Raw genomic sequence first — 26,194 nt, 5'->3', positions numbered from 1 at the left:
GTCATGCAAAGTATGCTTCATATTTGCTATTTCCTGCACGAATGACACAACACGGTACAGTGCAGGCTAAGTACCAGTAAGGGTTAGCCTTTCTGTGAACTTTCCGTATTTATTGTTCAGAAGGAAGAAGGCAGTGAACAGCCAGAAAAGTAAACGATAAGATCAGCATGCAAGCTAGAGTACTTAGACAAATATTAGCTGGCATAAATCTAACAAATACAGAGATTTGAAATGAATGGATTAGTACATCAGAGCTGATTTTAAAAAACAGGGAACAAAGAGGTTGGTGTGGGTTTTGTTTTGGTTTTTTTTACATAAAACATGCTGAATGACATTGGGACACTTTTTACAGTAAAGAAAACATTAAGAGAAACACAACCATCAAACCAAGAATGTTTCTTCTGTTCTCAGATGCTTTCCTTTGTGTTGTTGGGGTTTTTTTCCTTAATCACAATAGTTTTGGCAGCCTGTCCTACTGCCAGATTCATGCTCCAAACAATGAACTGTTAACAGATTTGGAGATTTAGGATGATATTGTTCCATGTGAATATGTCTATCTATGCTTTGTCTGCCCTAATTACTGCCTTATGTGTTAGCTTAAACTACATCTGGCTCCTTTCCCTGTTCTTATCCAGTAATTCTCTTATCCTTTTGTTCCTTTATACAATGTTAAAAAATAGGCTTTTTTCAATCTATCCTATTTTGTGCACTCTGACCCACCTCCCATTTGCAATAGTCCAACCTTATTTTCCCCAGCATTCCCAATGTAATATCCAGCATCTAAAAACCCGGTGCTGGGTCCTCTCCACTCTGCAATACTGCCTTTGTCTTTCACCCTGGCTTCACCCACTCTTTCGCTGGTGTTTTGCATTGCTCATCCTCACTTTCAAGGCCCACCCTTTATCTGCAGTCGGTGACCGGTTGCTGTCTTCCTGCAGGCTCCCTTGCATAGCTATATGGTGCGTGTCAGACTTTGCAGAGAGTCACTTCAGCATTAAATTGGCAGGGGGAAAAAAAAAAAAATCAGTAACACAGCTAACCAAAAAATATGGAAAGGAAATTAGAGGGCAAAACAGGGTCGCAGCAGCCAGTGTTGATTAAGTCTGCTTTGGAACAACAATGCTTGACTTGCCATTTTTAGATTTCCTACCTTGTACTCCATCCCTGACTTTTCTTATTTCCATTTCTGTCTTCCTTGCTTTCACTCCATGATCCTACATAACTTCTCCTTCAGCTAAGATCCTCATGTTTTTTCAACCTAAAAAGGTTTAATACCACAGCAAAGTTTAGGAGGATAGTTCAACTTGCACTGTACCATGAAACATCACCATAACCTTACTCTGCTCTTTGGTCTGCCTTAAACCAAAACCATAAATCAAGTGCTTTCTGGGTCAAACTGAGAGAAGGAATGTCTTTACTCTTTATGGGGAAAACAGATATCCCTCATTTCTCAAGCACATAATTTTGAGCATGTACAGTCATAAATGAACACAGCCACATATGAACTAGAAAGAAGTTTATATTTTGAGGTTCTATGTTTATCCTGCATACTTCCAGTGATAAATGTGTTAAAAAAATAAAAATACCATCAACTGTTAAAAGAAATACAACTCAAGAGGTATGTGTGGCACTTTTTAGATACTTTTCAAATACAGCTGCCACATCAGACTGTGAGGGTTATATCATTATAGGTCAGTTTATATCACAAGCCAATGAGTGAGTAGCCTCTTAAAATCTACAAAAGAGAGGAGACGATAAGCACTTAGCAATAGCTTGGGGATTAAATAAAAGCCTTAGGAGCAAGAGAGAGGGTATTTATGCTCCGTTGCTCCTCAGTCTGTCATTTTTAAACTTGCATGCTAACATTTCATTAGCTCCATAACACTCCCCTGAATAAGTGAACAGGTGATGCTGACTTCACTACCGCATCTAAGGAGGTTTAGGACACCTGTAAGGATAGTGCCAGGGAAGCGTGAAACACAATTACTGCTAACTTCCAGCTTTCCAGACATTAATGTAGTGAAAGGATTTGCCTTCCTCTGAAGTACAGAGATCTAACTTGCACTGTTTGTTCCCTTTAACCCCACCTTGAAATCAGGTTGCAAGAAAACAGACCTGTAATGCCAGATAACAGTAACATACTGGATAAAGTATGCATTAAACAATTTATTCTTCCCTGGAGATGAGTATCTGGCTGAAACACTATTATTTGGCATTTGGAGTTAATGTTTTATATAGCAATTGCACTAATCAGCTGAGGCTTTTGCAGAATAAAGTATATTTACCAGCTCAGAAGTAGTGTTCCCAGATGTGCCAGCATATAAAAGACATTCAGACGAAGAGGTTTGTGTTTTACACACCTGGCTAGGGAGGGCAAAGGCTGCGCTGCAGAGATGGGATTGCTGCTGTGCCGCTATTCGGCGGGCTTTACCCTGGCCAACAGCGACACCAAGAGGAACACGACGATTTAAAAAAAAAAAAAAGGCTCTGTTATGCCTTACTGTGAAGTCCCTATCCCAAAATGCAGAAGCATTTCCCTGTTATCTGGAGGAAAGCAATGACCTGCATGGACAAATCAAAGCTAGTAATGTAGCGGAAGCAAGAGAGACTGTGGACAAGTATGTACCTTTGTACCAGCTTCCCGCAGGCAACCATGTTCAAAATGCAAAGTTAGATGAGATGCTTTGCACTGCAAGAAGCACTTCAGTGGCAGCACAAGTCTGCAAACAACTGAACGCAATTAATCCATTAGTTTTCAAACACTAGGCATGTAGCAAATGACAGCACATTTTGCTGACCAAGGAATACACATTTCAGAATACCGAAAGACATTAAAAAAGTCCTTGCCAAGCCATTGGTTTTACTTCAAAATTAAATTCTACATGATTAAGACATTTTACCCATATATAAGCCTTAAAAATTGTTGTCCTTTTCCAAATAAGGAAGTAAGAGTATAGACTTGTGCAGTACATGCCCAACACACTGGTGCACCACCAACGTGGCAAATGATTCGGAAAACAGTCCAGGCAAAGAGCTCTCCTGTAATTTACATATTATTTTTTACATAGCTCCTGTTGAGATTAATGCAGAGACTTGAATGGATCAGTACAGGCTAACGAGTCCTGAATGCAGCAGTTATACATAGAATACCTCACACAGAAACACAGGCAGCTGCCATGAATTGAGAGTTCTGGCAGCTCATGGTTTTAAGTCCATCCAGAAACAACACATAGAACTGAATGGCAGAAATACAATGAGAAAACATGATGTAATATGAATGGGTTAGTCTGTTAGTACTGAAAGGTAACAGTGAGCACTTTCCTAGTTGTTTTAAATTCAGCACTGCAGGGCAGCTATTTGCAAAAACCCAAGTTGAGACCTACTATTGGCAAGTAGTATTCCCGGTTCCTGAAAACAATTCTGGCACCAACTCTGCTATTAGAAACTGGAATAGGATGCAATAGAACGGAAGAGCAGCAGCCTGCAGCTTACAGCCTGCAGGTCTGATCTTTCACCATTCATTAAAAAAGCAATTACTGTTTGTTTATCAGTGACATTAGAAGAATTTGCATTTTTCTTCAGTTATTAATATGGCAAAAAGAAAGGAAGTTACTTGCAAGACTGTTCCCATCAAGGTCATTTCACAGTAAGCAATACTGCGCTAACAAATGAATTATTGATCATGTGTCATTTAACACTTGTTATTCACTGGTGTTACACACTCAGTGGTAATTAAGTTTATGCAACAGTGGAAGCCGCTGATAGAATTTGTATTAAAACTGCAAGTTCCATTATGTTGCACATACGAATAGCTCCAAGACACATTTTATGAATTGTCAAATTGCTTTCCTTGGGTGAGATAACCCAATGACAGCTAATACAGTTTACAGTCTCCTGAGTGGACTTCCCAAATTAAAGCAGAAATTGGGGATGCTTACAGTATCTTTAAACCTCCTTAGTTTAATACTTCATCATAATCATGACTTATAGGCACCTAAATCCTTGCCAAAACGTGTTAGAATCTGCAGCTGTCTTTAAAAGACACTCTCCCCAGAGCCGCTTCACTGGAAATCATTTAGCTAGGATTCTTCAACAGGTAACTATATAAATAGAAGGGCAGAGAGAAGCAAATTGCAAAAATCATCTGAGGAATTCAGAGCTGTTGGGGAAGCAGATGAAGTGTTATGACTACCTGCTGTAATGCCATACTAGCAGTCCAATGGCAATACAGATAACATGATCTTTGGAAAAGTAATTTATATACTCAGCAAAAGTCAGGATGAATTTGTAATCTGCTTAGAGAGCAAGCCCACATTTGTCTACATAAAGTCCATCTAATGTGCTTACCAATAATACACAGGGGTAGTTACACAAGTATTTCAAGCTGAGTCTTCTGCAAGACTACTCAAAAGTTTGTGTTGAAGAAATTATGTACCAAAATGTCGCTAATGTTAAAAAAAAGTTTAGCATGTTTGCTATACAGTCACCCTCTTGATTACATTCCTACATTTTTTCCGTTCATATTTATTTTCAGATAGATTTGGAGACCAAAGACACTTATCCCATTTTTGTTATGTTCAATGGCCTGAGTTCACATTTCTAAAGCCAGATGGCAGAGTTAAACATATTCCTGTAAATTAAAACATACTTGTGAAATTATGTTATCCAAAAATAGTTAAAAAGGCCTTTATTTTCTAGAACAACGGATGTGACATAATGAGGCTATCAAAAAACTATTAATAAGCAGTAAAAACAGAGAGAATTTCTTGAACTTATTTTTCATTGTTGAGAGCTTCATAGTAACATTCAGTGGCACAGAACAGTGTTACGGAATACAGCTTCTATAACTTGGGCTATTTTCAGAATAATTATATTTGGAAAATGGATTCTTTGCCCTCTCTCTGCTAATGCTTTCTCTGTCTCCTTAGGGGATTTCAGTTCTGTGTGCAAATACACAACATTCTTACATAAAATCTGCTTCCTTGTTAAATGGCCAAGCACAAAGAACTACAGGAGAGAGTTCACCTGGCTGTAAGAGACTCAGCAGGAAAAACAACTCTGGCAACACCCAAAATACCTTCTACAATACAGATGTAAAATTCAAAACACTATGTATTTTAGTTATTAAGGTGAAAGAAGACCAGCTAGCATTGTGGTATGTTGGACCTTTAACACAATTTGGATGACATTGCTATTGTAACACCTTAGCATCAAAATAAACCAAGAGCCAAATCAGAGTCCTAGAATCTGAGTCCAAAATGAAGAGCTCTATCATGTTCAGGTATTGTGGGAATTTGGTACATAAGATTGAAAGGAAATCTCCTCCAAAAACAGTACATTAAAAATCTCAGAAGTTACTCTGTGGAAAGCTAAAAATCAGCATAGTAGCACCATGCCTTTTCTCTGAGCAAGGCTCCTAAGTGAGGTGCTGATGGCTGTGTGTCTTCAGCAGCCATGAGAAACCCCCACCTAAGATGAAAAACACATGCACAATTTGCCTTTCCCTGGCAAATTCCTTCTGGAAGATATTCCTCCTGGCTGCATCTCCAGTCCTTCAGCCAGTTTGGTTGTAGGGTATCACAAGGGCCTGTGACAACCTGATTTGGCTGTGACCTCTTCTAGTGTTAAGAGGAGGCTCCAAGAGACTGCAGTAGCTCCTGGTCATAACCCTTATCTCCCAACAAACAGGGTGACAGTCTCCTTTCTAAAGGAGAGGCAGGAAAACTAAAGTAGTTCTTTTAGCCCAGGGATACTTCTCCCAGCTAGCAGCTCAGTGTGTAAAAATGGACAGTCAGCTGAACATTCCTGCTCCAAAACAACAAACAAAAAACCTAGAAGTCCAAGGTATCTCACAAAATGTACCTTTATTTATGCACTGAAAAATAGCCCTGTACTGCCCACCGCACCAGGTATCTGTAGGAAACTCAGCATGTAGTTTGAAGCATAGACCTAGTAGCTGGAAATATCAGCAAATGGTGAGGAAGAGGGGGATATAGTGTTGATAATGAAATATAGTGATAAGGCAACAGAATATTATCCAGTCTGCCTGAATCCAAGTTTGTTAGTTTCAGTCACCCTCCCTTCTTCCCAAAGATGACATTTGAAGACTGAAGTAGTAATTTCATACATGAAAGTGAAGCAATTTTAGAGTAGTGATTTTTTGACAGGATTAGTATCCTTGCTGCAGAGAAGTTTCAGATAATTAATTTTCTTCATCATGAGGCTTAGAAAGCAGTTGGTTCTGAAATGGTAGGAGAGTTCACGGCACAGCTGTTCATGAGGCTGTTACTGAAACTTGATTCCTTGAGCCAAAGGTAAATCCTTGCTGTAGTTGATTGTACTGGAAGAGAAACAAGTATTTAGGTGTACTTAGTATGATCAGACTTGATCACTGAGACAGATTATGCAGTTCGTTTCCTATGTACAAGGCTACCAATTTCTGTCACACACAAAAAAGACTTCTGTAAGCAATTTGCCTATTTAAAGTCACAAACCGAATTTACTCTGGTTTTCAATATAATATCTATGTATGGGGAAAGAGCATGTTCCCCATTATCGCTTCCTTGATAGACCAAAGAGAACGTAAAGTATCATTCTCTATTTAATCTCTTACCATGAGAACGTCCAAACAGAAAAATCAAGGTGGGATTTCTTGTGTTCCTAAGCCTTTGCATGGAAACCCAAGTTAGCAAAGGTAAAGGCTAGGGAGGCCAGCAAAACAGTGGGAATGGTCAGCCACTCAGGCTGTCAGGACATTTATTGATAGATAAACCTGTAGCTAAATCACCTACCACTGGCAACAGTGGCCTGCTTATTGTGGTTGCCAGTTCATGTATTTCCTGACAAGTTTCAGTAAATTAATTTTTAGTTGAATTTGAAAGCAGGCAAGAGGGGAAAAAAAACCATTTTTTCTTCCCCCTTTTGAGGAATAGTATGTAAAGAAAGGTCTTTATCTAGAACCTTCAAGCCATCTTCTGCAAGGACACAGATGTAAATTCTTGCATGAAGAAAAGGCAATTACACTGATACATGGTTATCTCATATTTAGTGAGGATAACCTTATGTAGTCAAGGATTTATACATTTTGAATTTTTGCAAGTTTATCTGTAATTTATATTTATTTGGAATTTAAAAAGTCTGTCTTACCAAGTAGACCGTCTCATATAAAGTTTCCATGAATCACTTCCAGATTCTCTTCCCCCACCAGTGTGCTTTTCACCACCTGTAGGAAACAGGTTATAAAGGAAAACTTGAATATTTTTTGAGCATGGCTATCTGGACTAACTCCAGGAGGTAAGACATTTTTATAAAAATTCATGGGAAAAAATTATTCCTTTACCCTTGTTCTATACCTGAAATAAATTACCAGAACACCACTACATACAACTCCCACAGCTAGCTCTCTCCTCATGCTTGATCCAAAAAACAGCTGTCTGGACTTGAATGCCTCACCACACTGGCACAGAGGACCTTGTTTTAAAGATATTTTAACATAAGAGAAAAGTACAAGAAAATGCTGGTTCTTGTACTGTTTAAATGGTGAGTATTTCTTCTTCCCTCTCCTCCACTTCCTTCAGTATATACAAAAAAGAAAAAGAAAGGCAAAACTATATTTAAAGACTTTCTCACAAAAATACTTTATGCTGTATTTTTTATATACACATGCAAACGTACACAACAAAAATGCTCAAGACTGTTTTAACGGAAACTGTTTTAAACAGTTTTCCACTCAGCCACATGTCAACACATTCAGAACATACTTCTGAGTTACATGCCCTTGATAAGGGGAAAAAAAAAATGATACATAGAATATTTTAAAACCAAATACAGATATTCTTAAAAGCTGAAATCCAATCACCTCTAGACACTTTCTATTTTCTGCTAAAGCAGTATAGTTCAAGGTAAACTTCACTGATCCCTTGAGATTTAGTCATTTAAATGGACTGATTAAAAGCTTGAAAAATAAGATGAGGAGACCTAAATTATACCAGTTTTACAGTGGTAATGCTTTAGTCTCTTCCAGAGTCATTAGAAAAAAATTCCCCCCAGCATAAAAAAAAATGAAGCCTGAAGTCTCTAGACCTGATGCTAGAGGATTTAGTAATTTAACCGATAAAGAAAAAAAGCATAAGTAACATACCAAAAGCACCTCCAATCTCAGCCCCACTGGTTGGGATGTTGACATTCACAATGCCACAGTCAGATCCCTTTGGCCTACAAAGACAGACAAGACGCTATTACTCCTCAGGATCAGGAAAGTCTCCTTCCCTAAAATGAGTGCTATAAAATGCTCAACTAGCATTGTTAACAGGTTTACAAGAGACATGAAAAACTGATCTTATGCTTCAAGAAGGCAGAAAAATACTTTAAATGATACCCAAGCCAGCGGAAAATCCTTCCCAAATCCTTGGTAAAGATACTGCTGGAAAGACCTTGTTTTACTTCATTATTCCAGGCAAAAACCTCATCTTCTTCCTAAAAGGAGCATGTGTAAACAGTTAATCCATGATCATTCAAAGCAAAGCAGTAACAAAGAAGTGTTGTGAGAAAAAAACCTAACATACCACAGCCATAATGCAAATACATTGAATGCCACTTGGCAAATACATGTGCACCAAGTCAGGGATAGGATTCCTCCACCACGGCACAAAACACACAACCTGCTTTTCAGCAGGTTCACATGGACAATAAAAATCTATTCCTGTACAGACTCTCATCTTAACTCCAGAACTCTTAACAGAAAATGCATAAGTGTTGCTACACAACGAGGTAAGCTATTCAAGTGGATATCCTACAGTGCAGAACAACAGTTACCACTTCTTGAAATGCCAGGACAATCACATGAACATGACATACATCTGAAATCTTTCTCCTGACTCTTCTGTTAGCAACCTTGGCACCTGACTGATTTCCCATTGTTATTTTACCTTAAATTTCAGCACATACAGTATGGGGGCAAATGTTTCAGTGTGGACAATGGGTGCATTATGAGGAAGGCCAGTCACAATGGTTGGTTCAACATAGTTTCCAGGGCGATTTATAACCTTCAAAACACATAAAAGAACAATCAACTGAGTAAGTTCAAACCCACATCCTGGTTAGTACTAGTGTAGGAAGGGAATCTGTCATGGTCTGATTACTATAGTTGTGCCTAGCAATCAGAAACTTAAGTTTTACTCATTTAAGTATTTAAAATACAGAAAAGCACAACTTAGTCTACTAAGCAGGTAATCAAATCTCAAAGTCTAGCAGCTGACAAAAACCACTTCTGTTCTCCTACTTGTAATCTGATTAGTAAGCTGATTAGAATTTTAAAGGTATGGGGAATAAAGAAGGTGCCAGCAAAAGACAAGAATTCCCAGAATGTTAAGTCCATGAGAATTAAACATCCCATATGATGATGTGCAAGTGGCTCTCTTGAATCTTCAGTACTTCCTGAAGTTTGATATTGTGAATCCAGGGACAGAATAGCAATTCTTTGTTATGTGTTTGATATTCACTATTTACATTGCTGTTTGCATTTTCACCATCACCTGCAACTAGGGACTAGTACAAGGAACAGCCAAAAATGCTTAGCCATTTCTTGAAGGAGAAGGTAGCTTCCAAGTAGACTCATCTTTACTCTAAAGACAGGACTGCAATTCAAACATTCTCAGACCAAGTAACTTTAAACATCCTGAAATGGCTGACAGGACAATCTTGGCCTAAGCCACCATGTTACAGTATTTTTTCCCCAAGACTACTAAATGTAGTAGGGACAATAAAAGTAAGTCACCTTTCCACCATAGACGACAGAGCCACCTTGTTGTTTTGCTTGTTCTACTGCATCAAGGAACATTTTCACTGCTGCTTTGGTATGAAGAGGCCCATACAAAGTCTCAGCTAAAAACAAAAGATCCAAAGACATACTTTCAGCAAAACTGCATACATTTGCAAATATTCTTATCATGACATTTGGGGAGTAATTATTCAATCTAAGATGAGCAGTATTAGGTGGATTCTTCATCTCCCTTTCAGAGTTTGTACTCCAAATGAAACCTGCTATCCCCACTGCCTGGTAAACTGCTAAAATTGGATAGCTTTGATCTATAATCTCTTTAGAATTTAAACAGAAAGAAACAAACAGAAACGTGTCTCCTGCACCCATGAGTTGGAAACAGCTACTTACAATCCCACGGATCACCGATGCGGACCTGGGCATAGGCCTTAGCAAGCTTTGCCACCACCTCATCGTGGATGCTTTCATGGAGGAACTAAACAAAACGTGGTAAGAAGGTTGTAAGACAGCTCAGCCTGTGTAACTATTCTTGAAGTACTGCTGCACTTTTAAGAGGGCTGAATGAAATGTGAAGACAGTGTTGCTCATATTCAAATCCCAAAGTTAAAAATAAACACATGAGCAAGGCCTCAAGACAGCACCAACACCATGAAAATGTCACCATGAAGATTTAAAAGAAGCAAAGAAGCAAAAGCCTGTTTTAATTTTACCCTATCTCACATCAATGGTATCAATGTGTTCTGTAAACTCTTCAGTTAAGCGTTTTAGGACAAATACTCAAGTGATTTTTATTGCTATAATTTGAGGAATCACTGCCCTTCCTATACACCCAAAGTTAACCTGCATCAATTTTGACAAATATTTACCCAATCAACTCAACTCTGAAAAAACTATACAGGCACAGGCTGACATTATAACACCTTTAAACTGGTTGAAAATAATGGTTAAAAATTAATAGTAAAGTAAGCAACACACCCACCCTTGCTTTGCTGAAATCTAAACCCTGCACCAAAATTTGTAGCAGGTACAAGCAAAGAAGCTCTGGCAATGAAAACAGAGAAATACAGGAAGTAAGGTAAGTTTATTTTCCTGAGGTTTAGCACCAGGTACATTTAGAAACACATACAAAGAAACTCTTTAGAGCTAGAATTATAGTGGAATGACAAACTACCATCTTATTTTCCCATCATACTTATTTTTGACAAAGGAAAACCATGTTTCAAAGATTATATGTCACGGTCTGTAATATTTGGAATTGTTAGGCATCTTCTGACCCAATTTGGAATAAGTTTAAATTCAGAGCTAACCAAATCAGACAATACACATTTACTCACCAGCCTTCTAGCAGTTGTGCACCTCTGACCCGCTGTTCCCACAGCAGCAAATAGAGCAGATGGGATGACTAGGTTCAGATCTGCATCTTCAAACACTAACAAAAATTAAAACATCAGCACATTACTGAAGTAAATAGGCAGTTTGAAAGACTTAAGACACTAAGCAATATCAAACTGACAGGTTGGTCAAGAAGCATTAGGAATAGTCGCACTAGTATAGCACACTAAGATCTACAGAAACACCTCAAAACTCCTATTACTTTTACACCTGGAATTAGATACATGCAATTGGACATAAATTTAAGTCTGAACTACTGAAGAGTGCTTTTTGCAATAAAGCTTGCAAAGAACTCCAGCTTCATTTTAATTCAAGAAACTACAAGCAATTTCTTGCTGCTTCTTCACCTTGTTCTTCTCTCACTGAGGAGTCTAGCAGCATCAAGAAACAATGGTAAAGTGTATCCAGATGGAATGGTGTCCTGGTTTTGGCTGGGATAGAGTTAATTTTCTTCCTAGTAACTGGTACGGTGCTGTGCTTTGGATTTAGTATGATAATGATGTTGATAACACACTGATGTTTTAGTTGTTGCTAAGCAGTGTTTGCAATTAAGTCAATGACTTTTCAGCTTCCCAGGCCCTGCCACTGAGGAGGCATAAGCCTTCCACAGGAGGTGCACAAGAAGCTGGTAGGGGACACAGCCAGGGCAGCTGACTCAGACTGGCCACAGGGATATTCCATACCATATAAAATCATGCTCAGTATATAAGCTGGGGGGAATTGGCCAGGGAGCACCACAGCTCGGGTACTAGCTGGGCATTGGTCAGCAGGTAGTAAGCAATTGTGCTGCGCATCACTTGTTTTGTATACTCTATCATCATTATTATTATTCTCTTCTTTTTCTGTCCTATAAAACTGCTTTTATCTCAAAGCCATGAGTTTTTCTTTTCCTTTTCCATTTTCAATTCTCTCCCCCATCCCACCGGGAGGTGGAGGAGTGAGCAAACAGCTGCGTGGTTGTTTTAGCTGCCTGCTACCACAACACATGCAAAAAAAAAAAAGCTAAAACACACAGGTACACAATAATGTAAAATATACATAAGCTGAACAAATTCATCTGGCTAGAAGACATTGGGATGCTTAAAGCAAAGCTAGTATGTACAAGTGTCAAAGGATCCCCAAAATATCACTCAACTTAACCAGTCCCACAGAATTCCCCGAGTATCCAGTATTATTATTAAATTTGGGACAAAGTCCAACCAAACAATGTTTATGCTGTTATTCAAAGTGAATTCCAGAAAAAGCAGGACTTTCCCATGAAAAAGGAAACAATTTTCTAACTATAAAGCAAGTTTATGCTACTGGCTGCAAAGCAGCACAGGAAAAAAAGAACTACCTGTTCCAATGTGATTTTCAAAAGAGCTTAACATTCTACATAGGCAAGTACATTTGTTCAGAATATGAGAAAGGTGAAACAGAAGGTTACGACACAACAGGAGAGCAATTTAGTTATTTAGCTTATACTGTGTTTCTGCCACATTGCTTAGCTTCACAGTATTTATGTTATCTGAGAACTATATCATACCCTAAGCTACTTAAAGCTGTAAAATGTGCTACTGAAATAAATACCTGCACATTTTGCTTTCAAGGATCATGAGTGTCTTAGACTTGAGATATATATATATATATATGTACTTATATTCTAAAATGCTAAAAATGTGGTGTTCACAACATTAGAACTATCCTAAACCCAAATTTATTTAGCATTGTCCACATCCCATTTCTGAAGCTTACTGTTTCTCTCATTCCCCTCTTCACTTCAATGGTGAATACATGTAAGAGCTTGAACTTTCATTTTTATCTTAAAACATTACCCCTCCACAACAGTGGAGACAGAAAAACCCCAGGATTCTACTACATACTTGGTTTTTTTTGGGAGGAGTGGGGGGGAGAGGGGGGAAAGAAAATAATTGGACAGTTTGCTACAAACGTTCGTATACTAACTTCCAAACATCATCTATGGGAACTAAATTTCTACAGTGCGTATTACCAATAATAGCATTGTTTCCTCCCAGTTCCAGCAGACTTCGACCTAATAAAAACACACAAAACAAGTTATGTCATACACACACATTCATTACACCTCATTCAGTGAGGTCACCTCTAACTAGAGCTGTTTCATAAACATATTTTTCTGGATAGACAAAAAGTTTTAAGCATCACAGTCAACTGATCACTCTAGCCAAAGCAGAAAATTACACTGAATGCTACATCTATTACCTATTGAGAAGAAAGATACCTGAAGAGCAGTTATGGCAGAAAGAAGCTTGAAAAAAATAGGCAAAAATAGCACTGGAAAAGATGCAACAAAAACACCACCTCAAAAATCACAACTTTCCTCCTGCATTTATAAGGAGTAAAAGGTGAGGGGGTATTTCTCCGTGAACACACTGCCAAAAGACTGTAGGCCCTGGCTGTTCATCTTGACAATCTCCATACAATTATACTCATGGGTAACTGTAGGACCATGGATTTGTGCATACCATGGAAAAAACACTGAGTTGTGACAGGACTGACTAAAAAATGCGGTATCTATCTCTGAGCAGTTTCAACACCCTATTTCCACCAAGTTAAAACAAAAAAAAAGGTTAACAATAATAAGCTGCTGTTTTAAAATCTTACGAAGCTCCCCTGCCTTTCCCAACCATGGAAAGAAATGGAGGAGACCCCACACACTCACCAAATCTCTCCTGAACCATAAGCGCTACCTGTTTGCCCACTTTCGTGCTGCCAGTGAAGGACAACAGGTCCATTCTCTCATCTTTTGCCATTGCTGCCCTGTGCAACAGAAGACATACCACCATGTTCGGAAGAGCAGACAGCTGGAAAAGATGCTTCCACTTTCCACATAAACCAACTTCAACTGGGGAGATCTTTTAAAGTCAGAGCCACTTCTTTAAAAACATCAGGTAAGTGACTGAGCAGATAGCAGGGAAGCTGTTTCTTAGTCAGAAGAGAGGAACAAGGCTGTTTCCCTCCCCTTTCAGACGATAAGAGCATCACCTGTACTAATTTTGAAGTTCAACCCAAAGTTCATAGTCAGATCACCTCCAATTGTTATGTTCCCAAAGAAAATATGCATACTTTAATGCTTACCATCTGTTTTGTCATCTCTTGAAATGCTCAAAAGATACATCTGAATATACATTTATACTGGGAATTTCCACATTGTAATAATCTAACAAAACAATTTGATTTGTACAGCTTCCAAGCACAGGTATGTATCTATGAGCAAGTGCAGAGTCCTATGTGAGCATGGAAAAATTGGCAAGTATTCTCCTCCACAAGTGGTCTGAAAGGCCAGTGGGCTAGAAATTGAAAACTCTTAAGAACATGACAAGTGGAATTTAATATTAGCTATATTCTTTGGATGTAAGCATATGCAGAAGTAGAATATAAACTTAGTCATTTCTCTTCATTAAATATCTCATGTTATTTGTTAGCAGCTGATCTCACCACAGCAAGTAGAAATATGTATTATGTTTACAGCAAGGCAACAGTTTCAGACCAGTTGATAAAAATAACGGCAACAGGCATGTGCATGTGCTGGGTACTCCTGGAGATCAGAGTAACTTTACAAGAAGTATCTCAAATAATATTCTTTATCTTTTATACATCTTCACTAAATACAAGAAATGTTACCTACCCAATGTCTGCTCCACCACAAACCAGAGAACAGATTGCTCCAGGCACTTTGTTATCCTCCAAGACTTTGGCAATTATCCTAGAATCAAAGATGTAAAAATTTCAGAGATTTCTGACAGGTGCATATATTAGCAAATGAACCATTAAAACTATCTAACCATGGACATGAAGAAGCTACAGATTTTTAAAACCAGTAGTCTTGCAGTTAATTGATGTAGCTTGTACAATACATAACATACTTCTCTCATGAAGGACTTAGGTGTTAATATCATACCTGTAAGTGGTTTGGGGCCTTTGTTCTCAGGAGTTAATATTAAAGCTTACTAATTAGTTATTTGAAAGGAGCCTTTTTATAATTAGCATTTAAAAATAAATCTTATTTGTAGCACACAATAGATACATATTTAAAATGCTAATAGAGTAAGCAAAGTAACAATAAATGTAGAGTAAGTATCACTATGACATTTTTTCTTTGGAGTTGTTCTTTTTATCAAGAATGAGTTTTGAATCCTGGAAACATGCTAAGGTGTTACTAGGTTTGGATAATAAAGATTGTGTGAAGGCATCTTCAGGATATAGGTCTACACAGCCAGCCAGAAGATTTTGCCAAGAAACTGGGTGCTGATGTTGGGCTGAGACTCCCAAAAAAAGGGATGATTCTGAAACATGAGTGCATGACTGAGGGAAGCTGAATTTCGTGAACAATTCTTCTTCTACAAGGAAGTAAACCTAATAGCTAGTCCTACTTCAGCACAAACACAGCCCTGGTCCCAGAAAAAAATGGCCAACAGTATAGGTAACATCCTATACATACTGTTACTTCTTGGGTAACAAGGGGAAAGCAGTTTCTTCAGACCACTAAGCACTACCTTAAACAGAAAAGAAGTTGTTTAAAAAGCAAAACAGAAAGTAGAAAAACCAGAACTTACTTTGTAACAGCAACACTAATGAGGGATGTTGTAGGAGCGCCCTTCCTAAAAAAAATTCATTATTTTCTTTTTGATTCTTCAAGAACAAGAAATAATTCAAATATGCAATTGTTATGGTATCTGAAATAGAGCACACTTCAGTTAGTCTGGTTTTCAGGTGCATGTTAAGACAGGAACCCAAGCATTTCTTTCCACAGCTGAGCATTCAGAGCTTCTACTGAAATCTACATGAACAAGAGCTATGCCAAACATTAGTGAACCAGGTAGATGAAAGCAAAGCAGGAGCTGGGAGAGGAAGTAAAGCTACTTACTTAGATTCTTCATTTTAGCTGTACCAATTCTGAAAATATTAGTTGTTCACTACCACTGCTGCAAAACCTCAGCCTGGTTCTTTATTAACAGGCCATTTAGCTAAGTCTTGGACAGGTCTGAATCTCAATACCTCATAAAAGAGGTTACCATAAAACTTTTTTCCCCCACAACAAAGCTTTTTGCCTACAATGAACCTAAAAATAAATAGAAATTAAGCCTACATGAGATAGAATCAAGCACACAGAAACACCAGACAGCAAGATTGATAACAATTCCATGCCTGAGATAACAGCTCTAATTTTAAAATACTGTTAGCATGTTGGAGAGCTATATCTTACCAGAGGCAAGCATTCCCACAGATCATTGCAATTGCGCTGTTCCACCCATAAACCGCTACAGGGAAGTTAAAAGCTGTGATGATTCCTACTAACCCAACAGGATTCCACTGCTCTATGAGGGCATGGCCAGGTCCTGAAAGCAAAGACACAACATAACACAATTTGCATCTATTTAATGTTGGTTTGGTTGTTTGGGTTTTTTTAAAGGAAACCATGTAAGCAAGGGGCCTAGCATCATTCCTCTGTCCATCAGAGCATTAGCCTGTGGAGAGCTGTATTGTATGTGCTTTGCAGCTTACTGGAACAAGGTTAGCTGGATTGTGGAAAAACCTAGTAACATGACAATATGAAGCTTTACTGTTTTAACTACTCAGTTAACAGAATGGTGATTGTTTGCTAATCAGTAACTGATAAAAGGGTCTCATTTCTAAGTACACTGCTGAACTTTCCACATACCTTCCTCTAGCACCTTCATTAACAAAGAAATCAAAGAGAATCTAATGCTTCAAAGAGTGGAGAGAAAGTCTATTGCCTCTCTTGCCATATGTCACAGGCTAGACACTTCATTAGGTGGTGCTACTGTCTACCAGCACATCTATTCCTAGACAACATGCTCCCTAAATAATTCACAATACAGAGATTTTGCTGCACTACAACACTGTATATTTCAAATACATCTCCATCTCTTCATTTGTACAAACATAATTTAAAAAAACAACCAAAAATCAACATACATACACACATACTTACTTTCTGAAGGCAAAATAGGTCCACCAATCATTCGGGACAAACCAACAGCATAGTCGCAGACATCAACATACTCCTGCACTTCCCCAACACCCTCAACAAAAATCTTTCCCATTTCCAAAGAGACCTGAAAAAATTACAAGCAAGACAAAATTCTTCTTTAAAAAAATCCCCCTGCATCCCCAATACATTTTGTCTCCCACTAATGTCAGTTATATCTGTATATCAAATAAGATTTAATACACTTTTTTTCATTAGAAGAGTAAGTCTTGCTGAGTTAGTCACAGCTAAAATTAAGAACACAATAGACAACTAGACAGGAGTTACATTCCCATACAATAGAAGGAAATTAGAAGAGGAAATTAATGAACAAAGGAAACTAAAAATAATCTTCTGAAAGGAACACCCTATACAGTAATGAGGTTTGTACATTTAGATCAATGAAACACTGAATTTCCAACAGAACATTTGCATACATTGTGGACCAGGCATAGAATAAATTGGAAAAAAGAGGGATTACTCTGCTCCAACAAAAGGATACAGTCATTTACATTTTTCATAAGCAAACTACTCATTTTACAACATATCAAAGCGAGTTTGAGAGATTCCATTTTCAGACACTGCTGAAAATGTCTACACATCTTTAGTATCTTAGTAACCTGGGATGTTTAGGATCAATGTGGGTTTTTCAAGCTGAAGTCAATCCTAAACTACGTCCTTCTGTTAAATGCATAGATGTATACAGCAGACATACAGATTATCTATGAGAATAAATTGTTATTTGAAGACATTTTCCTCCAAAAGTAAGAAAATTCACTAACTTCGGAAGTCACCCATTTATCCCCACTTAATTTTACAGTCATGTTCTGGTATCTAGGTTGTGTTCCTCAGGGGTCGGTACTGGGACCAGCACTGTTCAACATCTTTGTCAGCAACATGGACAGTGGGATCGAGTGCACCCTCAGCAAGTTTGTCGACGACACCAAGCTGTGTGGTGCGGTCGACACGCTGGAGGAAAAGGATGCCATCCAGAGGGACCTTGACAGGCTGGAGAGGTGGACCCATGCGAGCCACACGAAGTTCAACAAGGTCAAGTGCAAAGTCCTGCACGTGGGTCGGCGCAATCCCAAGCACAACTATAGGCTGGGCAAGGAATGGATTGAAAGCAGCCCCGAGGAGAAGGACTTGGGGGTAGTGATTGATGAGAAGCTCAACACGAGCCAGCCGTGTGTGTGCTTGCAGCCCAGAAAGCCAACCGTGTCCTGGGCTGCATCAAAAGAAGTGTGACCAGCAGGTCAAGGGAGGTGATTCTGTCCCTCTACTCTGCTCTTGTGAGACCCCACCTGGAGTACTGCGTCCAGCTCTGGGGGTCCCAGTACAGGAGAGACATGGAGCTGGTGGAGCGAGTCCAGAGGAGGGCCACGAAGCTGATCAGAGGGCTGGAGCACCTCTGCTATGAGGACAGGCTGAGAGAGTTGGGGTTGTTCAGCCTGGAGAAGAGAAGGCTCCAGGGAGATGTAATTGCAGCTTACCAGTACCTGAAGGGGCCTACAGGAAAGCTGGAGAGGGACTGTTTATCAGGGAGTGTAGTGACAGGACAAGGGATAATGGGTTTAAGCTGAAGGAGGGTCGATTTAGATGAGATATAAGGAAGAAATTCTTTACTGTGAGGGTGGTGAGGCACTTGAACAGGTTGCCCAGAAAGGTTGTGGATGCCCCATCCCTGGAAGTGTTTAAGACCAGGTTGGATGAGGCTTTGGGCAACCTGGTCTAGTGGAGGGTGTCCCTGCCCGCAGCAGGGGGGTTGGAACTAGATGATCTTTGAGGTCCCTTCCCACCCAAACCATTCTATGATTCTATGACTTTCATGCAGATGTCACCTACCACTTTAGATTGATGATTGTACTTTGAAAAAGCTGTGAAGTGAGGAATCAAGTTCGAAGGATTGCCACTGGGTTTTATTCCCGATGCAAAGGTTAAAATAAAGGTGACTAAATGTATTTCTAGGTATTTCTATGATGCCTGTAGTCATCTTGAGGCAGAAGGAATAGTCCCTATCTGTCACCAGAAGCAGAGGATCATCAGACATATTTACTAAGAAACACAGTGGTTGGGCCTGTAAGTGCAGTAGACATACATCTGGGTACTCAACAAGGACTTTGTGAGGCAACACTGGACATTTCCAATGGCATATGAAAAGGTGAGTTGCCACATTGTTTCCTTTTACATATCCTAAAGCCAGGAAAAGTCCTAAAACCTGGATACCTACTGCACAGTTTCCACACTGAAGTTTACCCTGTATCCTGGAAGAGCTAAACAGATGATTTATCTGTTTGGGAAAACTAGAAAAATGCTCACCAGAGCAACAAGTTTTGTCCAAGAAACATACAGTAAACTTCTGTCTGTCCACACTCACCAGGGAAGCTGTACCATTTCTGAGTACTTTAGCACTCAATTCCACCACAGAAACTGCTGAGGAGACAACATCAAGGGAAACAGCAGAACAAAGTTTTGTAGGTTAACAATATGGGCTTGACTACACATGGAGTTATTCACTCACAGCTGTTTCTGAATAGCTGCACATATAGGCAAGCTCTGTAAAAGGAAAGGGGCAAGTTCCCCACTTGTCTCCTTTTCTTTCCTAGCAAGTGTTTTAACGGAGTGGTCCTTCAACCTTTATGTCCTGCACAGCACTGCAAGAAGATCTCATTAAGACCATCTCACCTTCTGAAGCCTTATACCTCCACATGTCACTTCGCAAAATCCTGCGGATCACCAGAAAGAGCTCAAGGTTAAAAGCTCTGTATTAGAGGAAGGTCTTTCAGGACGCTTTCAGCATCAGACAGTGCCCTATCTGACAGGCAAGTGGGAAAACAGCAGGGCAACAGTTGTAACACTTCTGCCAGCCACAGTACAGGCTCAGAATGAATTATGCTTTCTTTTCCTGTTCTGTATTATCATTTCCAGTGTAGGATGCCAGCACGCAACCTTACTTTTTTTTTTTCCTCTTTTTTAAAATTAAATTTTCTTTAGGCAAGCTAACAGAACTAACAGGATTTTAACAATTACTGAGGTTAGTATTGCAGAGTAGTACGTTAAAAAAACCAAGAAAAACAGTTTTGACACTCTCCCCCTCACTCCCCCTCCTCCCCAAAGTTAAGCTGCTTCTTAAAGCGCCTTACCAAGCTTCCTAGAACTTTGATTTTTTGTCTCAGGGCATCACCAATCTGTCGCACTATTTCTCCACGCTTAGGTGCAGGGATCTATTCAAAAGAAAACAGAGGAATCTATTTGAGATTGAACGTCTGTGACTTCTGACACACATATACTGCTGGTTTTCTACCCCTGCAGCAAGAAATCACTGATTGTTGTGCTTTTTCCCCTGTCTTACCAAGACATCATTATTCATTCGTTTTTATCATGTGCACTGCTTTACAAGAAACTGTTTCCTGCTTCACAGAGTCTGATAACACTGCATACACTTATGCCTATTCAAAACTTTAGTTCCACTGAATATTCCCAGAAACATTCTGATTATTAGTTCCGCTACTTTTGTTCAGCTACACCACCCACAATGCCCTCAAACAATCAGCTGCACCTCAAGAAACAAGCTTTTTTTCTAAAAGCACAATTACTAGTTTCTGAGCTTTTGAAGTACACTTAACATCACATTTTCAAATTTTTTTTTTCGATGTGACAATGGCTGCTGACATTTATTTTGTTGTTAGATGCCAAGACACACAGAAGCCTCAATCATGGAAAAATTAAACCCATATACCAAGTATTAATAGATTTTTTTAATGTAGTATCAGTATGTTAGATAATAATCAATAATAAACCATACGCATACAACAGGATTTACAGGATTAGAACCTGCTGATGAACAGGCAGCTGGAAAGATAGAAGTGACACATACACAAACCATGCAAGCATATCTTTTTACAGGCAAAATCTTTCAAATAAGCTCATTAAAACCCACAAAATTCACAAACTAAAACCAAACAGCTTTGAGATGAGGCTTTAAAGCATTTGATCTGTTGATTCTTTGTTAACTGTTAGATTGCTTTCAGATTATTTCCAAACACATTAGGAGCTGTCATGCACTCACCAACATAATATTGACAAACTGCAACAAAAGAACACATACTAACATATCCTGAGGAAGCTGTTATGTTTGTCCTAAACTGTTTTCTTCAGATAAGGCAAATTACTTTGCTAGATAAAATACAGCATACCTAATACCTTATGAAATTAAAGTTTCAGCTTGTGTCAAAGAGAAAAAACAAGCCTGGCATGGCCAGCAAGAGAATGGATGCTGGCTGGACATACCTTGTACAGGGTCACTGAGAACCACAGCTTGCTAAGGAAAAATAGCTTAGCTATTATATGATACCGTAACATAATACTAAAGTTTTGGAATAATGTAGCTGTTTTGTGAAATATGAGGACAACTGGTGAGCAAAAAAAAAAGCACACTCAAAACAGCAGTTGTCTTCCCCCCATGAGAACAAGATTATCAGCACAAGTTAAACACCCAAATACTCTGCAGAGTTCTCAGAGGGGAAAGCATGTGGCAACAGGAAGTTAAACACACCCACAGGCATAATTTGCTTGCTACAAGGTTTCTGAACTTCAGCAGACCTGTTGGCAATGGCTTACAGGCACAAACCTGGATAAGTTTGCCAGGCTTTTCAGAACAAACATTTTCCACATGTCAATGTCCTCATTTTGTACCTCAACGGTAACGTGCGCAAGTTGTCTGGGTTTGTTTCTTGAGGTCCTCACTGCAGACTTTTGCTTCAATGCAACATACACAATATGAACATGTTTTCACACCTCCACCTGACAGGGCAATTTAATGACCTTTACCTGCCAGAGATATGTTATAAAAGAGAAGTCTCTTTTAACTTACATCAGCCCAGACCTTCCATGCCTCTCTAGCCTTCTTCACTGTTTCTTCATAATCCTCCAAACTAGCCTACATGAAGAAGCATGTCAAAGAAAAAGTTAGGAAAACCAAAACCCCAAAACAAATGCCACAGAAAAGCTTCTGCATCCATCCTGAGACATTTCTAGTGGATAGTACTACACTACAGAATATCACTTTCACAGGAAGCCTATATTCTGCCATAATTTGGTCTCAATATGGCATGTTGAGTTGATTGAAGTTACCGTTGAGGAAAAGCATACACGCTGCTTAAAGAAAAAAGTGAGCAGAATTTTTCTTTCAGATGCCAAAGGATGCTACTTAAAAATAGTTATAAGGTAGGCATATATTCATAGATCTTCTTTTATCTTAGATACTACTACTGTTAGCAATATTAAACAAAGGCTGTGAGGACTGTCCTACTCCACCAGCCTCACAGGACATCAAGGACTAATTGAATTCTAATATCCAAAAGGAGTAGGTTAGCACCACAGCACTATTCTCACACTAAAAACTTGTACAAATCTACCACGTGAATGCCACGCCACTCTCCTTCATACCTCCCCCTGGCCATTCAGCGCCACTGAATAGCTGCAATCCACCCCTCTTCTGCAACTCCCCTCTAGCAACAAACAAAAACGGGCAGGAGAGGCCAACAATATTTACAAGGGGGGTGGGGGGGTGGGGTGTGATTTAAAAAAGGTGAACAGCCTGTTTTTCTTCCCAGAAAAGCCGAGACGGCCCGAGGTATGATGAGCTTCACCAACCGCCTCTGGGTTCAACACCCCCTAGACCCCTGCAGTCACCTACCCCGGCGGGTTCGTGCCCTTCGCGAACCTGATCGAGAGGAGGAGCAGCTCCCAAACCAAGGCCCAAAAACCGCTCCCTCACTCCGGCCGCGGGGCGCAGAGGGCTCCTCCCTTCCCAAAAGCCACTGAGTCCCTGCCCCCCCGAGTTCCCCGGGCCACGCCGAGGCGCGCTTACCTGCCGGACGCTGGCTATGGGCTCGTTGTTAGCGGGGCAGTACGTTGTCACCACCTGGAGAAGGAGGGGGGGGGATGACCAGCGGGGCCGCGCTCGCCCCTTTATCCCACGGAGGGGGCGCAACGCCCAGGGCCCCGCCGAGGCCCAGCCGCGACGTGGCACCGCCCCCCCCCCCCCCAACCCAGGGCCCGGCACCCGCGGGCCCGCCCCCCGCCCAGGCCGCGCCACACCTGGCCGCCGCCGCCCCAGCGCCCGTTGTACACGCCCGGGTTCTCCTCCTGCAGGCCCAGCTCCCGCAGCCAGGCGTAGCGCGGCTGGCTGACCAGCAGGGTAGACATGGCGGCTGCCGGGAGCCCGGCCCGCAGCGGCAGCAGCGCGGCAACAGCGCGGCGCACCCCCAGCATGGCCGGCGGCCGCCACGGGTGGGGGGTGGGGGGGAGGTGGGGCGGGGGGCGCGCGGCATTGGCCGCCCCGCCCCCCTGCCGCCGGCGCCGATTGGTGGGGGAGCGGCGGCGCCCCTCCGCCGGGCCCCGCCCCCTCCTACCAGCCCCCTGCCTTCCGGCTACCTTCCCCCGGCGTGCCTGCGGCGCGCCTGCCCCTGCCTCCAGCCCGTTCCTGCCTGGCCTCTGCCTGCCTGGCCTCTGCCTGCCTGCCCCTGCCTCCAGCCCGTGCCTGCCGGCCCCTGCCTGCCGGCCCCTGCCTGCCTGGCCTCTGCCTGCCTGCCGGCCTGCCCTCTGCCTGCCTACCCCTGCCTCCGGCCCCTGCCTGCCGGCCCCTGCCTGCCTGGCCTCTGCCTGCCTGCCGGCCTGCCCTCTGCCTGCCTGCGGCCCGCCTGCCCCTGCCTGTCCCCTGCCTGCCGTCCCCTGCCTGCCTGCCTGCCGGCCCTGGGTGGAGGCAGAGTTCAGCCCGTGTAGAGTCCCACATCCCCCCATTCCAGGGTCCCCTCAAGGGCCGCCACGCACCGAGGAAGTGCGGGGGCAGCAGAGTGCCCCGGTGTGGTGTTTCTAAGTGCAGGGGAAATAACAGCACAGAGTCATCAAAACAGAGAAAAAAATGTAGCTATACTTATTCAACAAAGGAATAATAATAATTATTATTATTATTAATAATAATATGATGTAGCAGTATGCATTACTGCTTTCTTTCTTGCAAGGCATTTGACACTGTCCTGCATGACAACCTTGTCTCTAAATTGGAAAGACATGGATTTGATGGATAGATCACGCGGTGGATAAGGAATTGGCTGGATGGTCGCACTCAAAGAGTTGTGGTCAACGGCTCAATGTCCAAGTGGAGAACGGTGATGAGTGGCGTTCCTAAGGGGTCGGTACTGGGACAAGCACTGTTCAACATCTTTGTCAGCAACATGGACAGTGGGATCGAGTGCACCCTCAGCAAGGTTGTCGACGACACCAACTTGTGTGGTGCGGTCGACATGCTGGAGGAAAAGGATGCCATCCAGAGGGACCTTGACAAGCTGGAGAGGTGGACCCATGCGAGCCACACGAAGTTCAACAAGGTCAAGTGCAAAGTCCTGCACGTGGGTCGGCGCAATCCCAAGCACAACTATAGGCTGGGCGAGGAATGGATTGAAAGCAGCCCTGAGGAGAAGGACTTGGGGGTATTGATTGATGAAAAGCTCAACATGAGCCAGCAGTGTGCGCCTGCAGCCCAGAAAGCCAACCATGTCCTGGGCTGCATCAAAAGAAGTGTGACCAGCAGGTCGAGGGAGGTGATCCTGCCCCTCTACTCTGCTCTTGTGAGACCCCACCTGGAGTACTGCGTCCAGCTCTGGGGGCCCCAGTACAGGAGAGACATGGAGCTGTTGGAGCGAGTCCAGAGGAGGGCCACGAAGCTGATCAGAGGGCTGGAGCACCTCTCCTATGAAGACAGGCTGAGAGAGTTGGGGTTGTTCAGCCTGGAGAAAAGGTGGCTCTGGGGAGATCTAATTGCAGCTTACCAGTACCTGAAGGGGCCTACAGGAAAGCTGGTGAGGGACTGTTTATCAGGGAGTGTAGTGACAGGACAAGGGGTAATGGGTTTAAGCTGAAGGAGGGTCGATTTAGATGAGATATAAGGAAGAAATTCTTTACCGTGAGGGTGGTGAGGCACTGGAACAGGTTGCCCAGAGAGGTTGTGGATGCCCCATCCCTGGAAGCATTTAAGACCAGGTTGGATGAGGCTTTGGGCAACCTGGTCTAGTGGAGGGTGTCCCTGGCCACAGCAGGGGGGTTGGAACTAGATGATCTTTGAGGTCCCTTCCAACCCAAACCATTCTATGTTTCTATGATTCTATGATTCTTTAACACCATGTTTGAATCTCAAAAGAAGGGGCTTTAGCTTCTAGGCTGGCCATTTATCCACGCTCCAGTGTTTGTGATTTTACAATGTTCTTATCTCTCCTTTTGTGTATACAGGACAAACATACATACCTTACTTGATACACACTCATCTTGCAAAATTGCAAGTGATTTTTATCCCATATTTTATACTATCATTCCCCCTGAGAGGCTTCAGAAATTTGGATGATTTATTATGATCACAAAATATTGTTATTTTCAGGAATGCAATGTTTTCTGAATAACCAAGCCAATTAGGAATAAACCTCAATACTAAGTTTTAAATGCCTTAACACATATTTAAAGGAGAGAAGAAAAGTGCCACTGATCTCAAGAGTGCCATAATTTATTTTTTGGTTTCCATAACTACACACTTTTGCTTACTGTGAATTGCATTAACTATAAATTACTTGGGTTTTAGAAAATGGACACTCAAGTAATTTTGTCAAATGAAAAGTGTATTTGGATGATGTGAACAGATTAGTACTATAAAGTAGTCTGGCAAGGTTCAAGAGCTGAAGATGCCATTGGCTTCACTGTGTGTAAGATCAAATTGTCACTTGAACAAGGAAACTGGGTTTGGATACTATAAAACTTGTATCAAAAAGGCAGCAATCCATTCACCTTTGACGACAATATATAATCTCGAGCAAAAGCAACTCAAAAGGGAAATTAGTACATCTGAACAGTAAAACTCTGTTTTAAGCAGGGGGATGAAACCTTACATCTACCTGGAGAACAAACACCATCAAGAGAACAGCAGTACAGGCTTTCTTCCCCTGCTTTGACACCGTGCTTTTACA

General features: G+C 41.2%; 1 protein-coding gene across 1 annotated transcript; it reads right to left on the bottom strand.

The window, feature by feature from the left end:
* Positions 1-5,847: 5,847 nt before the first annotated feature.
* Positions 5,848-23,600, bottom strand: ALDH7A1 (aldehyde dehydrogenase 7 family member A1). Its single transcript, XM_054810145.1, has 18 exons — positions 23,283-23,600; positions 23,053-23,106; positions 22,054-22,119; positions 20,324-20,404; positions 17,145-17,268; positions 16,395-16,527; positions 15,745-15,789; positions 14,817-14,894; positions 13,851-13,948; positions 13,161-13,202; positions 11,113-11,207; positions 10,169-10,253; positions 9,776-9,882; positions 8,928-9,044; positions 8,378-8,475; positions 8,141-8,214; positions 7,147-7,222; positions 5,848-6,340 (listed from the first exon to the last, which is right to left on the bottom strand). The coding sequence occupies exons 1-18, from the start codon at positions 23,454-23,456 to the stop codon at positions 6,286-6,288; spliced, it is 1,602 nt and encodes a 533-aa protein (XP_054666120.1). The 5' UTR covers positions 23,457-23,600; the 3' UTR covers positions 5,848-6,285.
* Between the last annotated feature and the right edge of the window lie 2,594 nt (positions 23,601-26,194).

The sequence above is a fragment of the Grus americana genome, chromosome Z (assembly GCF_028858705.1).
Source record: "Grus americana isolate bGruAme1 chromosome Z, bGruAme1.mat, whole genome shotgun sequence".
Classification (NCBI taxonomy): domain Eukaryota; kingdom Metazoa; phylum Chordata; class Aves; order Gruiformes; family Gruidae; genus Grus; species Grus americana.
The sequence above is the reverse complement of the archived record's forward strand: the minus strand, read 5'-3'. Positions and strand labels throughout refer to the sequence as shown.